This window comes from Marmota marmota, unplaced genomic scaffold, assembly GCF_001458135.2.
Source record: "Marmota marmota marmota unplaced genomic scaffold, marMar, whole genome shotgun sequence".
In the NCBI taxonomy this organism is placed as follows: domain Eukaryota; kingdom Metazoa; phylum Chordata; class Mammalia; order Rodentia; family Sciuridae; genus Marmota; species Marmota marmota.
The window spans coordinates 28,962,013-28,979,145 of NW_026000221.1; the positions used below are offsets into that span (position 1 = coordinate 28,962,013).

Sequence of the window (17,133 nt, forward strand, 5' to 3'; positions counted from 1 at the left end):
ACATTTCACAGATTAGAAAAGGAAGATAACAAAAAGTTTACACAGCTAGAGCCTGCCTTCATAGTTACCCACTACCTTGGACTGAACACAGAAGATAGGGATGGGAAGTAGACAGACATTGGAATTGGCACAAGCAAACTATCGGAAGTGAATTGCAGAAGACAGAATTTGAAGCCTTTATTCTGAAAAACTATTCCTCAAGAGGGATAGCTGTGCCTCCCTCTGAGAACTGAACTTTCTTTCCTGAGACTATAGGCACCCAGGGCCAGGATGTTTGTTTTCCACAAGGACAAATAGTTGGCTATATTTTTCATCTTTGCAAGTTCCCCTTCTAAGTGATTGGTTCCAGGATCCAATAAAGCCTACAGGTGAGTCTGCTGAGGGTAATGGTTTACACCAGTGGTTCCTGAAGTTGACTGTCAGAATTACCTGGAGGGCCCCATGTCCCCAGAGTTTGAGTCAGGTCTGAACTGGCTCTGAGAATTTTTATTTCTAACAAGTTCTCAGGTAATACAGATGCTTGGGTTCTGTGGATTACACTGAGGACTAGGGATTCCACTGAAGACAAGGATTCTACTTTTATCAGTTTATTAACAGATCATGTTTTCATAATAAACATTAGCCACTAGTTGAATGAGGTTCATTACTCTTGTGATTACTCTTATTGATGTGAATAAAATCGAACTTGTCAGTCTCTTTCAGTACTTCCAAACATTAAATTCTAACAAGTTAAGTTTGGGGCCTATAACTTGCTATTTACAAGACCAGGTCTGGTCTTGACAGTAAAGCCACCGTCAAAAGCTGCATTAAGAACTTCATCCAGGCAGCTTGCTGTGACAAAACTTAAGCCTTGTCGTACATTGCTTGGGATTTCTTCAAGGTCCTTCTCATTCCTCTGAGGAATAATGATTTGCTTTAATCCTGCTCTGTGTGCTGCCAGAACTTTGTCTTTAATTCCACCCACCTGTAAGGAGAGAAAACACTTTTTAAGGTTTGTGATCACCCTCAAGCTGTGAAAGAAACTATGATCCAACTTTCTTTCACTGAATATAATTAAGACATCTGAACCATCTTCCATTTTAATAGAATAAGCTAGGAAGCCATTAAGGTTTTAAAAAAGTGACCTTTTTCTTTCTGTTACATTGAATTGTTTTAAATGAGAGAAAATCTAAATTTTTGATAGGGGTGGGTGGGTACCTCATTTATCAACAATTCCTTTTTTATGGTCAAGGTTAACATACTCCATTTTGTAATAACACCAATCTTCAGGTTTATTCTGAAAAACTATATATAGCACTATTTTGACCATAAATACTGTTCTTAGTAAATGGATAAATGTTTGAAGACATAAATATACTTAACTTGATTTAAATATCACACAATGTAACATGTCAAACATTATGTGGTATCCCATTAATATGTATAATTTTCATATCTTTATGTTAAAAGTGAAATTAAGGGGTTGGGGATATAACTCAGTTGGTAGAGTGCTTGCCTCACATGCACAAGGCCCTGGGTTCAATCCTCAGCACCACACACACACACACACACACACACAAAAAGATGTGATTGCCAAAGGAGGAAAAATAATTTAGAAATGTTGCTACAGAGCTTCGTAAACCAGGACCTCTGTGTCACACTTCATGAAGAAAATATACCTCTAAGCTATTTAGGCAGTTTTAAAATAGATCCACAATCAGTGGTCCCTTCACAAAAGATGGAGTCTTAATTCCCCTCCCTTTGAATGTAGGCCAGGTTTTATGACTCCTTTACAAGAATAGAGTGTGGTGGGAGTGATGCTATATAACTTTCAAGGTTAAGTCATTAAAAAAAAAAAAAAAGCACTTCTACTTGGATAGATCTCTGATCACATCCCCCAGAGCTAGGCAGCAAGTCACCATGTTTGAGTCACCCACACAGCTTATAGAAAAGCCTGTAAGGTGGGGATCTGGGGTCTTCTGCCAACACCAGACCTAATTTGCTAGACATGTGCATGAGCTACCTTAGACACAGATCCAGCCTTATTGACGGTAAGATGAGAGACCTTGAGCCAGAAAAAAGTGGCCAAGCCTCCCCTGAATTTCTGAGCCATGGGAATTTTAGAATAAAAAATATTATTGTTTGGGGGTGATGTATTACACAGCAAAAGATAACAGAGCTCTCGGTCACACCACCTATAACAGGTAATCCCTAGAGACTGCACTGGGAGCTCTCCAGCCATCTGCTCTATCAGGCCTTCCTGCACCACTGTCACCTTCCCCTCATGATTCTACCCCACTGCTGTCCTCTGAAGTTTCTTTCATGCCACCAGAAGTACACTCAAAAGTACCTTCTTCAAAAAGTATGTAAGATAAACAGATTCCATTTGCACAAAGGAAAAAGTCTATTTTGCTTTCATACTTCATAGTAAGGCCATGGACACAAGACTAAATTTAAAATAATTTTCACTCAGTTTTAAAGGTACTGCACATCCACTGTCACTTATGACACCTTTATCCTTAGTGATCTGCAAAGCCAAGAGGATGACATCTTCCTGGTTGGTACAGGTCCTTCAATCTGAAGATACCTTCAATTGGGGGAATGTTTCATTTTTTCTTTGACAATTTGTTTAATTCCACTTTCCTCTTTGCCATAATATTACTATTAGGTGCTGGATCTCTCAGATTGTTTTTAACTATAATTTTCACTTTGTGTGTGGGGGTGGGGTGGGGAGGGGGTTCAGGAGGAGACTGGGGATTAAATGTAGGGACACTGAGCTACATCCCCAGCTCTTTTTTGTATTTTGAGACAGGGTTTCAATAAATTGTCCAGGCTGACCTGGAACTTGAGATCCTCCTACCTCAGCCACCTGAGTAGCTAGGATTACAGGTGTGTGCCACCATGCCCAGTCTAATTTTTTTCAGAGTAGTTCTTCAGCCAGTTCTAAGTCTGGACTTTTAAATCTGACAGTTTTGTCTTCTGTTCTTAAATTGTTTTCTTCAGCCTTAGCAGGTCTTTTAAATGTCACTGCTTTCCTTATGTCTCTTTGTAATAGTTTAAAATTGAAGGCTTACTCAAAGCTGTGGCTCCTCAGCTAGACATGGGGAAGCCTTTACATACGTGCATTGTTATTTGCTCTTGAGGGGAGGGAACCATCCATGTAGGAGGCCTATTTGTTCTATAGAGATTTCAGTGACTTTCTTGTTCTCTTGATCTGCATCTTTTGGCTCTGAATGAGGCTTTATCTGCATTTCTGCTGGGAGGTGTCTCTACTTCCAATTCTGATTCATAAGCCAGGACACATCTATCTCCCCAGAAGTTGGGTGAATTGTCAGTTTATCACACCACTGGTTTTTGAGTATTATAATTTATTCTCCTTTATTCCTTGCTTAGTAGTCTACCATGGACCAGGAGACCAAAGTAAGAGTTTGTGGTCAATAAAGCCCCTCTCATTTCCTTTAGTAGCTCAGCTAATATGAACTACCACTTTATAGTATGAACTATAATAGTTGTTGGTTAAGGAAAAGAAAAGAGATGAGTGATTCTTTTTTAATTGAATATAGATATACAAATACACCATCATAACAGTTTAGAATATTACCTAATTGAACTTTTAAAAATTGAGCAACAGAGAGCATTTCTAATTGGTTGTTTTGTTGTTGGGGAATGAATCCAGAGGCCCTCTACCACTGAGCTACATCCTCAGTACTTTTTATTTTGAAACAGGGTATGGGTAAGTTGCTTTGGGCCTTCTAAATTGCCACGGCTGGCCTTGAACTTGCAGCCCTCCTGTCTCAGCTTCCATAATTACTGGGATTACAGGCAGGCGCCACCACACCTGGCAATTCTATGATCTATTTTCACCATTACTTCATTAAAGAAGGAGTTTCTCAGAGTAAAGAACATTTCTTTCTCCTCTCAATTTGCTATGAACCTGCTAAAGTTTGTTATAGACTGATAGTGATAACTAATCACTTAAAACCCTAAATACTTTCTCAATTCTATGCATTTTACCAGTGTTTTTAAATAGTTTAAAATAGGGATGGGAGTTCCAAGACCCAACAAGTATAGAACTTTTTCAAAATTTAACAATTAGATATGGTTAATCCTTAAGTCAGTTTCAATTTTATAGTAGTTGTTTTTCTTTAATTCTATCAACTAAATCTAAGATTTCTATAAGTGGATGGGTAATCTTAAAGGAACTTCAAAAAGTAAGAACTGGGTTTAAAGCTTAAAAACAACTATCCTATATCATACATGCACAACAGATTTAACAATAGCTAACTAAGAGTGTAAATCTTCATGTGAACTGGTGATATTTCTGATGATCGCACTTAACAAGTCTTTTAGATGGGAGAACATGAGGAAAATTATGTTTTCTTAATCAAAAGTTTAAAATGATTAATTATAGGTATAAAAATTTAATGTATGCTTAAACCAAAGTGTTTACAAAAAGAAGACAAACCACTATTAATTTAAATTTTAAATGAATTTCAAGCCATATAAGTAGTTTTTCCATACTTACTGGAAGAACAAGACCTCTTAGTGTAATTTCTCCAGTCATGGCTACATCTGAACGTACCAACCGCCCACTAAAAAGTGAGGCGAGACAGGTTACTATGGTAACACCAGCAGATGGTCCATCTTTTGTGACAGCTCCAGCTGGGAAGTGCAGATGGATGTCTGTGTTGTCAAGAAGATCAAAACTTCCAAAAGCTTTAAAAAGGAAAAAACGATTTTAATGTAGAAACATTGAACCTGTTTTCTTTTTATCCTAAAAAAGAAAATCGGACAAGAATGAATGTTTTGGGTAAATGAATCCTTCAAAATATTAATGAATAGTACAATTAGAGTGAAGGTCTGGAAGAATAGATTTATTCTATTCTAAGTAAGATTCAAAACAAAGCAAAATAAAATAGACCGTTTGAATTAGTTTTTAGTTCAGTCCTAAAAATAGGTACTAGGATCCCTATAGGGGTTCAAAAACAGTTCTGTACTTCACTGAATGGTGGAAGTGATAATTTAAAGCTCATCTTAATCTTTGTCATAGAATTGTGAGATGCCTCCTGGATCATGATTTGAAGGTGGTTCTTCCTTCACAGCTGTATCCCAAGTATTGCAAGCCACGTACCATTAGTCAGATGGTATTTCTTTGCATTGCTGCGGAGCCAGCTAATAGCAAGATGGGCAGACTCCTTCATGACATCCCCTAGTTGGCCAGTCAGTGTTAACTGACCTTCACCATCCATTCGACTTGCCTCCACAAACATGATTTTCCCACCTAAGGGAGTCCAAGCCAAACCTATTGCCACTCCTGGTTGATTCAAACGCTCAGATACCTTGAAAGAATGAAGAAAACAATCAGTTATGCCAAGAAGTGCCAAGTTATTTTCAGACTAACAAAATCGTGCTATCCTGCAGGGGTCTGCTTTTACCATAGAAGACTTAAGTTATATATCTCAATATACTTATTACCCAGCATGATTCTGAGTCATACTTACCACTTGCTTTCTGGCTTTCTGCCAGAAGAAATACCTAAACTTCCTCTTTGGCATTTATCAGAAGTAATTTGACATTAAAATATGTGTGAATAACTTTGCTTTTTAAGAATCAGATCTAATTATATGTATTCTAATTTTCAAGAAGCCCAGCAGTCTTCTCTATTGAAATTTCTTTATTAGGCTGTACATATATACATGTACACACACACACTCTCACTCCAGAACCTAACTTCACTGTAGGTAATGATGAATCCAAGGAAATAGAAACCCTCTTATTAACACATATTTAGGAAGTATTGGCTCCAGGGGTCAAGTGTGAAGGTCTATATTACCCCTACATTTTATTTCTCTAACACTTACCTTTACTTTCTCTGTTATTGTGCAGAGATACTGTAAAATACCCATTAGTGATATCTTGAGTTCGTTTACTGACTGGAGTTCACTGTGCTGCCTGGCTGCCATTTTAAAATGAACGTGCTGCTCACCCACGTGATAGGCTATATAGGTTAACACACTGAAGTTAAGGAAACACAGAGCAACAGCTAAAAGACAGCAATATTAACTTATACCGTATCTCTTGAACCTGTGAATTTCTTATCCTATGGAAGTAATTCATGGGAGAGGAACTGAGCACAGTATGTCCACCAAGCACTATTCAATAGGAGATTTTTCTACTGACAAGTAACTTTCTCACCAAGGAACAGTAATGTCTGCAGTGTGGGTTTCTAGTTAGAGGATGGATTGCTGCTGCTTATTCCTTTTCCAATGGGCTTGGACAGTGAAAGTCTTCTTTTTAAAGTTTACTCTAGCTGGGTACAGTGGTGCATGCCTATAATCCCAGTGGCTGGGAGGCTGAGGCAGAGAATTCAAGTTCAAGGCTAGCCTGAGCAACTGATCAAGAACCTGTTTCAAAATTTAAAAACAAAAAGGGTGGAGGACTGGGGATGTGGCTCAGTGGGTAGGCACCCCCTGGGTTCAGTTCTTGGTTTTAAAAAAAAATTAATTTGCATTAAACTTCACAGGATAGGTTAAAGCATCAGCTGAACTGGTGCTAGACTACTGATCTCAGTTCCCTCTGACTTTGGCACTTGCAATGTTCTAGATTTATGTGGTGGGGAGAGGGGAGAGGAGAGAGAAAAGGCATGTGCAACTGATTTTTTATGCAAAAAATCAGTACTATTTAAAGTGGTCACTAAGTTTTTTTTTTTTATCCCCCTTAATATAAAATAAATTTTCTACACCTGAATGACATCTAATTTGGCTCCTTTCTAGGGTGGGGTTAAACAGTCCTGAAGAAAAATTCTCAATATACTAAATCATGTTTAATATATCACAAAAAGTCATTTGATGAACAAGAAAATCATTTTCTTAGAGCTTTATCCTCAACTTATTTGTCAAACAATACTGAAAGGATCCCCAAAGAAGCAGTGATGTGATTCTCCTTGATCATAATGTGCTCAGAACAGCGGGTGGGGGGGTGGGGGAAGTAGGATGGTATTTTTATGTAAAGCCTTGACCCAGTGTTTAAGAATATAATTGTATTTAGATCTTGTTATTGCTCCAGTACATAGGAATTATGTAAAGTGTTAAAGCAACTGTATATGTTTAAATTGTGTGTGTTGAAGATTAGGAAAAAAGATAATGGTTATTTTTCCTAAATGAAATAACTTTCTTCTCTCCACCAAATTTTTTCTGAAGTTAATGGCATTTGGGTCAAGGTTTATATTAAAAGCTACATTTTTAACACTGGCACCCCTCCCCCCAAAAAAGTAGTTTTAAGCTTGAAAAAAAGAAACCAAGCCTGTTTTCCAACACTTATCATCTGCTGGAGCGTCTTGGTTCTTTGGGCAGAAGTGATTGAGAGGCTTTTAACTGGAAGAGGGTGGTGTAGATAAGTGCCTATGGCTAAACCAAAAGCATGCAGGCTCACAATCACTATTGTGACTTGGTAGTGAGTGTTCTGATAGATGAGACTAATGACAAATCTGTGGAATTTAATATCAACGGGTTCTACCAAACCTGGAAACTCTGTGATCAAGGCCAATAGGAGTTCTTAAAGAGGAAAGAACATTTAATTCTTAGACTTGAAGTCATATTTTTGAGGGCAGGTGCTCTCACAATGAAATCAGTGCCAGATTCCACATGTTTCTCCTTCAGAAATGATGGCGTACAGACACATATTCTTGTGAGTGCAGGCCATTTTACCCCTCTACAGGAAATGAGTTGTGCTCTCTAGCATTCCCTACAAGGTGGCTCAACACAGTCATTATAAAACAGTGTTCATCTACCAGTCCTTTCCTGTCAGCTTGTATTCCCATTACTGGTTTGTGGAGTCATCAGTTATATTAACCAAGACAGACTGGGGCTTGAAGTTTAGGATGTTTTTTCCGTAGATACCATGGAACCTTAGTACCTCAGTATTTCTGTTTCTCAATATTCTACTACTAGCAATAAGTAAATATGCAGACCAAGGAGGCATTTAAAATATTTAAAGAAAACCTAATTAATAATAGGATGGGTCTTATAAGGTTGCATTCTTAGAATGACATCAGTGTTTAAGGAGAATTTGTGTATCAATTTTATACTTCCCTTTCCTTTTGATTGGCTAAAAATAGTGATATTTGATTGAAACAACATTTTTTATGTTCCTTCCAGGGCTGTAGCAATAGTAGCTATCTACCTGATTATCTCTTCGGAGTCTTCGTACTGAGACCACAAGCCTTGGATTTATGAATATTGATTTTTCTAGTTGTGGATTTGTTTTCGTAGCATTAAGGATTTTATTTTTCCAGTACAAGGAACTGAACCCAGGGTCTCATGTATGCTAGGCAAGCACTCTACCACTGAGCTACACCCTAGTCCTGCCACAGTCATTTCTTAAAGCTGAATTGTATAGCCCCGGTCTGCCCTGACTCTTACATTGCTAACAGCTGCTTTAAGATCCTTTCACTAGTCCAGTTGCACGTGCCTGTAATCTTAGGAGGCTGGGTCAGGAGGACTGCAAATGCAAAGCCAGCATGGACGACTTAGCAAGACCCCATCTCAAAATAAAAAAAATAAAAGGGGCTGAGGATGTACCTCAGTATAGATTATACCTGGGTTCAATCCCTAGAACCCCATCCCCCCAGAAGATACTTTAGGGCCTTTTCTTGGCACAGCTGCTGCTTTATGGGGTGCTGGGCCAGACTGGGTCTGTAGCATCAGTGCAGTCTTTTTATTTTTTTTATTTTTATGTGGTGCTGAGGATCGAACCCAGTGCCTCACACGTGCGAGGCAGGTGCTCTGCCACTGAGCCACAACCCCAACCCCACAGTGCAGTCTTTAATAAGGCAACTGCAACATGTTTAGCTGGAGTAGGATGGAGAAGTCATTTACTCTCATGATTCTTTGGGGGCATTTAGTTAGTGCCCATTTATTTCTTTGCCCATTTCTAGAAGCTGATTTTGTTTGCTTAAAAGATGAGCATGATGATGGAATTCCTTGAACTCACCTTTGGATGCGCCCTATTCAGGATGGTTTTAAAATCTGCATGTCTATCCTCTTCCTTTTATTGCCTGTTAAGGGTAATAATCTTTAGATAAGGGTTTTTCATACACCATGGTCAGCAGCAGACACTTCATACACCACCTTGTATGAAGTTTCATACAAGGTGGGGGGACTCTCTAAAAATATAAAAGGAGTCAGGGACAATCAAATGACATGAATCCTGCCCCTAACCAGTTGTACTCACGGTCCTTCATCACTTTGGGGATGCCCCTTCCTAAAAGCAGCCGATATTCTTTGGTGATCTACTCTTTTCATGTAATCTCCATGAGGCAGAAACACGGGCTCTTGTCTCCCACTTGAGAAAATACAAGGGCACAGTGAGGGAATAGGCACATGGCCCTAAACCAGAAGGCCCCTCCTAGGATTGACTGGGGGTGTGCTTTGAGCTAGGCCTGCACTGGGAGAGCTGGGGTGGCGTGGACCTAGTCTAGGCTGCTTCAGGACACTTGTGCCCATGCCTTCTCTTCCCTGTTCTTTCTGCTGCAGCACAGGGAGACTTTTCCTTTATGGTTATTTTCAAAAGTGGGTTTAACTGATCTTCTTTCTATAGGAAATGTTATGGTATTTGAAAAGGTGACCTATGATACAGCTCCTAAATTTGAAATCTAGACTAAGTTCCTAGAACCTATTTTTCAACTCATTTAGAGAATTCTAAAGGGATATAACTCATTAATAAAGTGTGCCTTCTCACCTTTCTTCACTGCCAATTTGCTAGATCAGTAACATTTTTGGTACTAATATATTTTTATAGTCACAACTTCAATGAAAGTAAAAACAATAATGGATTATTAAAGGTTATTGAATGTGGACACAAAATTAGAAGTATAAAAAGTTTTTTTAATCTTTATTTTTTAGGGAGCATGGTAGTTGTCGGAACTAGTTGGTTCATTTTTTTACTTGGTACTATAGTGGGTGTTTTATAGCTCTTAACTCACCAAATTCTACTAGCTCTCTAATAATATACGTATAATGACCCCACGTATCAGAGACATCAGATTTAAGGAGGCTGGGTTTATCATTAAGTAAGCAGCCCCTTGGGTTTATCATTAAGTAAGCAGCCCCTTACCTCTTTCAGACCATATTCTTCCTCCTTCCTATTAAAACCTGCTTACATCAGCTGGCTTTCCCTATTCATTCTCTCCTCACTACCTTCCACACTCAAAGACACTCTTCCTTTCCTTACCATCCTAACTCCTGCTGTCATCCTGGTATTTTGGTAAACACACAATATCTGGCTTCTCAGTTCTTTTTTAACATCACCTGAACCCTCAATTCTTTTCTAGGTCCTTGTCACTAACAGAAAACATACTACCTCTGAACCTGCATTTTAAGTCCCCCTCCTGCCTGCCCATCACACTCTCATCCTTCTGGCTGGCCTATACTCTCCCCATGGCCTCGGCCACTTTCTGCCTGCACACCAGCTGTCCAAGCTTCACTGCTGTCCTTGTGCAGCCAGCAGACTTTTCCCCTCTGTCACTACAGTCTTTTCCTTGTATATAACTTGCCCCTTTATTTATAATTCCCTGCAAAGGGTATCCCTTCTCCTATGGCAAGTCACATCTTCCACTTGTGCTTTGGGTCCCATCGTCTCACATCATCAAAGCATCAGCCCTGTCTGTTGGATTATTCTTATCCGCAGATATGCTAAATGTCCCCCCTTTGAGCTCCCAATTCCCTTTTAGCCACCTAATTTCACTGCAATCATTCACAGCTGAATTTCTCAAAATCTGCCTACCTACTAATTCTATTTCCTTCCCTCCCATTCGTTCTACAGCACACTCTAAAAATCTATCACCCCCATCATTCATTGTGAAATCACTCTTTCAAAGAACCTCCAACCTCCATACTGTCAACTTCAATATACATTTTTCTTTTTTTTTTTTTTTAAAGATAGAGTGAGAGAGGGAGGGAGAGAGAGAGAGAGAGAATTTTTAATATTTATTTTTTAGTTTTCGGCGGACACAACATCTTTGTATGTGGTGCTGAGGATCGAACCCGGGCCGCACGCATGCCAGGCGAGCGCGCTACCACTTGAGCCACATCCCCAGCCCCAATATACATTTTTCTGACCACCTTTTCTGGGTTTGTTTTGGAACCAGGGATTGAATCCAGGGTGCTTAACCACTGAGCAACATCCCCAGCCCTTTTTTTATTTTAGAGACAGAGTCTCACTGAGTTGCTTGGGGCCTCACTAAGTTGCTGAGGCTGGCTTTGAACTTGCAATCCTCCTGCCTCAGCCTCCAGAGCTGCTGGGATTACAGGCATGCACCACCTGGCTTCTTTGATCTCTCAAAAAACAAGTAAACATCATTTGACTTCCCTTCTTGAAATATTCTCTTTTGTTTTCATGGCAGCACAACATCCTATTATCCTCTTTTGTGATTGCAAGTTCTGTCCTCTCTTTTTATGTCTTTTGTGATGGCTCTTCTAAATAATTCCTAAATAATGATGTTCAGCAGGGCATGTTCCTAGGCTACTTGCTCTATTCTATGTACACTTTTTCCTTAGTTAATTTCAATATTTCTGGGGCTTTAAATATCCTCAATTTTTTGGACAACTCTATAATTTATATCTTCCTCCAAATAGTAGATCTGCATGTTTAAATGCCCACAGATACTTCATAGACATTTCAGATTTAACATGTTCAACGGAGCTGTTTGCTTTGCAACCCACACCACTTCCCCCCATCTTTGCCATCCAGGAAAATGGCACTATCACAAATACCCCATCCTTCTAGCCAGACCCATGTAAGTTCTTTTTGAAAACTTTCCTTCATTCCTCATACATTCCTTCAGCAAGTCTACCTTTACCATTGTCAAGTCTACCTCTAAAGATGTATCTTGGAGATGTCTAGTTCAGTTACTCCCTATCTCAGTATACCCTGTTTGTTTTCTTTATGGCATCAATCTCAATTTGTAATTATTTATTTATTTTCTTCCTAAACTTATAGAAAGGTAGAGAACATATCCTGCCTATTCACCACCGTACAAATTAGGTTCTTAATATGTATTTAAAGAATGAATGAAACTCTTTCTAGAAGAAACAACAGACCTTAAACTTTTGCCTTCATGGAGAACACAGGCATTCAAACTAGAAAGATACCTTACGACATCTTAGAAATATTTTAACATGTATTCCAATATTCCAGTATTATAATCTCTCCAGATTTTTTATCTAGAAAAGCACGAAGAAGGAGAGACAAGCCTGGCCATTGGGAATTCTTTGCAAAGAGCAGAGGACCTGTTCTGTGTGTCTGTGCTGTTTCTCTAATATAACCAACAGCCAAACTTTGGAGCTAGGCAGGCCAATTCTGGTATAAATTGTGTTTTCTGGCGAGTTATTTAAATGCTCTAAGCCTTGTTGCTTTATTTATTATTGGAAAGACACCATAAATGAAGATCCTTTGTAGAGGGCCTTTCACCAGGCCTGATACACAACAGATACACCAATAGGAATGGCCAAGAGGTGGAGCCCAGCCTCTCCCCTTCCAAAACTGTGTGCTACGAATATACTGCAAATAAAAAAACTGATGTAGAGCAGATGCCTTTTTTTTTTTTTTTTTTTAAACTGCCATACATCATTGCCACTGTCTTTTAGCAGGCAAGGACAGGAATTACCTTTGTCTGACAGGGTATCAAAGAAGAGTAGGAAAAATACTGAACTTGGAGTCACATCTGATTTTGAATGCTGATTCTACTGATCATGCCTTCTGTAAACTTATGTAATTCACTTAATGTCTTTGAGATTATTTTTCTGTGTATAAAAGGGAAGATTTCTAGTCTCAATGGTGGCCCTCATGGATAATAAAGAAATGTTCCATAAATCTTAATTTTACAGATTTAAAAACTAAAGCAGGGACTGGGGGTATAGCTCAGTGGTAGAGTGCTTGCCTGGCATGCACAAGGCCCTGGGTTCAATTTCCAGTAGTGCAAACAAACAAAAGCTGAGGCAGAGTATGGTTAAATAACTTGGGGCTAATTGTCATCAGATAACTGTAGGTAGAGACAGAAACCCCAGATTACAGGGCAAAAAAAAAAAAAAAAATGAACAATATGTTCCAAACTCTCAGTCACCAGATGTTTGGTTCTAAAATTCCATTTATAAAAGGCAAAATGACTATTAAGAATCTTCCTTTTGATTCACATTGGTTAGAAGAATTCATGTGTAATAGCTCAGATGCTACAAGGAAAATAAAGTCATTTTTTTTCCAATGACATCAAAGAGAGTTACTAAGCAATATTTATAAAATATCTCATTTCTGTTCTCTTGGCTCTTTCTTTGCCAAAACTCTGGGAATGTCAGCAATGCTTCCAAAACTAACATCAGCAGAAATGGCTGGAGAAAAGGGTTTATGCAACACAAACATGTATCAATTTTTTTTTGTTTTTATTTATAGCTCTAAATTCTTAAAGAACTGCTGGGATATACTTTTTCTGGAAAGCCTAGAGGAAAAAAAGTCAACCAGACCTGTAGGAATCAGAACCCATTTGGTCATCACTCAAAATCACTGATTCTCTCAGGCCAAGAAGGAAGGTTTTTTTTCTTTCAAAATTCAAATCCATGACATCTTAAGGACTCAAAGCACCCAAATAATGCCTCTGATTCTATAGTTCAAGTCTGGATTTACTGTCAAGAGTAAACGAGTTCTATTTTTGTAACAGAGTTTTGTAGAAAGGCTCATTAGCTCTAATGACCAGTTCATTAGTGTTTAAATAGCTAAACAAGATGGGTTTGAGACAATTTCTCCTCTCCTTAGTTTTAAGAACTTAGGGAAAACTAGAGCCACTGGAATGATTTCAAACATTAGATAAAGAGATTTTTCTTATGCATATATAAGATTCATTTTCTGGAAATCTTCCTCTTAAACTGACAAAAGAAGGATAATAAAGCTGAATTCAATAGTATAATACAAACTTTTTCTAGTTATTGACTTACAAAAGCTCATCTAAGTGCCCTATAAAGTACTTAATAATGCCCTCAATGGTCATTTTCTCTCTTTTTAAAAAATTTATACTTTATTTTTACTGATGACAGAATTTTTATTTGCAAAATAAAAAATGTTAACAAACAATAAAATAAATCTGTTACTGTGTCCTATATGATAAATGAGAGAATGAACAATTGCAACAAAAACATTCCAACAATCTTCTGAGCCCGATGGCAGTACTATTCAACTTGTTTTCCAAAAATATTCCATGATCAAACTTATCAATGGTCATTTTCTAAAACCTCTTTTCATCAACTGCTTCAATTAAGTTCTGAAGAGCAGGCCTTCTTCCATCAGGTAAAGTTAGGGGAGAAAGATGGAAATAGTGCCACACTTGTGCTCAGGTTTAACCTAAGGATGGCCTCAAACTTATGATCTTCCTTCCACAGTCTCCTGAGTTGCTGGGACTGCAGGTGAGCCTAACCTACGAAATTATTAACAATGAAACAATTGGTTCCATCTGGTTTGCACAGGCAGCAGCTTGAACCTAAAGCTGTACTTTGTTTTCAGATATTTTGCATGAGATTGATTTCCTATCTCTTCTCCCAATCCCTTCATAGCACAAGAAATCCTTATGTAACGTGCATACAGTGGGAATATAATTCTTGTAGGGAGGAAAGTCAAAGAAATTTAGGACACTATTCATATAATGGAGCTGGGTAACAGAAATATGAGGGTGGGTTTCTAAAATCTGGCCAGGGTCACACATTCACATCAAGTATTGAAACCTGATACCAAACAGAAAACATGTTATGATTCTAAGACAAAACTCTGCCTCTAGAAACACCCAATTTATTTTCTCCTTGACCTATTAACAACAACCATAGTAAACTGGTGAGTACCAACTAAGAAATGAAAATGGTCACCTCCATTTCATACATCGGGGGCCCAAGGATGTCTTTCAGAGCATGGAAATCAATCAAAATTGGCATTTCAGGTGGTAGGGCCAAGTCAGTAGTGTCACTTATAGATTCTGGTTTTGTATCTTCTAAGATGTGTTCTCTGCAACCTAAAAGAGAAATTTTTATTTATAAGTTCTAAGAGATTTGCTGGTTTCAAAATTTATTAGTAAATATCTAACAGAAGCACAGTGGATTTCAACAGTTCAGTCCTTTTTATGCATTTATTAAAGTATAAAATTCACTTTGTATAAAGCAGGTGGAAGAATTAGTTCTTCAAGATCCCCTGGTATAGGCAATTGCCTTCTTTGTTTATTTTGGCTTGTTTATTGTCTGTCGAGGTTATTACAGTGTAAGGTTGAGGAGGGCAGCAACCTCTTTTGTCTTCTTAACCATTCCATTCTTACATCAAGAACAATGTCTGGCAATATTTAACTAATGGCCTTTACAGACCTGATACTGAGGAGTCAAATGCAATAGATTACTTTGTACAATTCTCTGTTAGATCAACACAACTCAACTTTATGACCAACTTTCAATTCCCTCTCCAGAGGAGTTTGATCAGGTGTCCCATTTTCTAATGGGCAACATGAACTTGGAAATGATAGAACTCATATAAGTAATGAACCTTTTGTAAACAAATAGCTCAACTCTAATAAGGTTATCATTTGCCAATAAATAAATATAATGGTGAGAGAATATGAAGCCTGGTTTGAAATCCCTGTAATAATGGGCTACTTCTTTTGTGCCACCTTTGTGGCTGATATCTTATTAAAGTATTGACTTGGTTTGGGACTAGATACATTTAATAGTCACACTTCACAAAGGATTTAACAGGCCTCCTCTATCAGTCTTTGTAATTCCAGTTTGAGAAAAAAGAATATTATAAACCTGTGGTCAGAAACCTAAAAAAGAGGAATAGAGGTTCAAAATATGTACAAAATGTTGGGCACTATTGTAGCTCACGCTAATCTTGTGTTTCTTTTTCTTTTAGAATTGCCATAATTATTCTTATAATTCCTCATAAAATACTTTGTATAAAATTCTTTTTTTTTAAATATATATTTTTAGTTGTCAATGGACCTTCATTATGTGGTGCTGAGAATTGAACCCAGTGCCTCACACTTGCTAGGCAAGCACTCTACCACTTTTGTTACCTCTTTACATATACTGCCTTCTAAAAGTGATCACTATTATGTATTAACAAGCAATATATAATAATTACATTGTTACCTGACATTATATGTCTCTGTTTTAGTTCTGCTATGATTCTTCATTCCTTTTTTCTTCTCCTTTCTGATATCTCATGAAGTTATAATAACTTTTTTTCCACTAATTTCTTTCTTTCCAAAGTGATTACTGAATATAGTTAACTGTGGCAAGCCTTAATTTTAGACTCTAATGCTAACTGGAGACATCTTGGAGTAATCATAAATACCTGAGGCGACATCTGCTGATTTACTGACTATTCTCCTGGGCTTTGCTGGGCTCTTCTTTAAGATGGAATCAGAAGTGATACAGAAAGAAAACAACAATTCATATTCTCACTACTTTATGGCTATCTGACAGAACAAATGATGCTATGCAAAGTGTTAAACCTCTCACTACCTGTCTCGGTGGGACTGTTCTGAAAGTTAAGAAAATCCTTTGTGGACTGTAAAGTGCAATACACCTATTGTATCAGAGGTGCTGAGTCTTGAATTACATGTACTCTCAGAATCACACCTGCAAGGTTTGGCCCAATCATATTCTAGGAAATCTTCCTGATCTTTCTAACTTCTTTTATGTCACTCATTTGTTTCACAAAATCTAGTAATTATTGGATTTCTTAGTAGCTTGTGAAATGGTAGATTTTCTGCCTATTGTTCTGCTTGCAACACATTTATTCCGAGCAATTCCAAAGACCCAGGTTAGGAAAAAAACTCCAGTGATCAGTTTAACTACATGTAGATTTCAAAGCTGAAGAGAAAGCAGGTGTCTTTGCTTAATTAAAATTAATGCACAGAAAGAAAAGCACTACTTGTCTCAGGTTACTATACTCCAAAGACGCAAGGAAGTGGTACTTTGAAATTTCAGCCAGTACAGGGAGGCTGCAAGTTTCTCCAGTGTGCGGTGCTTTGTGAGCTTTTCTGAGATCAAATTACTGTTGCCAGCCTGTATTTCACTATTACAGGAGGAAGCAAGGCTGGATGGGTGAAAGCCTATCCACAATTATGTAACC

General features: G+C 38.0%; 1 protein-coding gene across 1 annotated transcript in view; it reads right to left on the bottom strand.

Moving 5' to 3' along the window:
* Positions 1 to 466: 466 nt before the first annotated feature.
* The window catches only part of Lonp2 (lon peptidase 2, peroxisomal), a 99,834-nt gene continuing 83,167 nt past the window's right edge, over positions 467 to 17,133 (bottom strand). Inside the window, exons 12-15 of the mRNA XM_015488765.2 lie at positions 14,880 to 15,022; positions 5,111 to 5,318; positions 4,505 to 4,695; positions 467 to 964 (exon numbers count right to left, since the gene is read on the bottom strand). Coding sequence (XP_015344251.1) covers positions 743 to 964; positions 4,505 to 4,695; positions 5,111 to 5,318; positions 14,880 to 15,022 — 764 coding nt within the window. The 3' untranslated portion in view covers positions 467 to 742. The remainder of the gene's footprint in view (positions 965 to 4,504; positions 4,696 to 5,110; positions 5,319 to 14,879; positions 15,023 to 17,133) is intronic.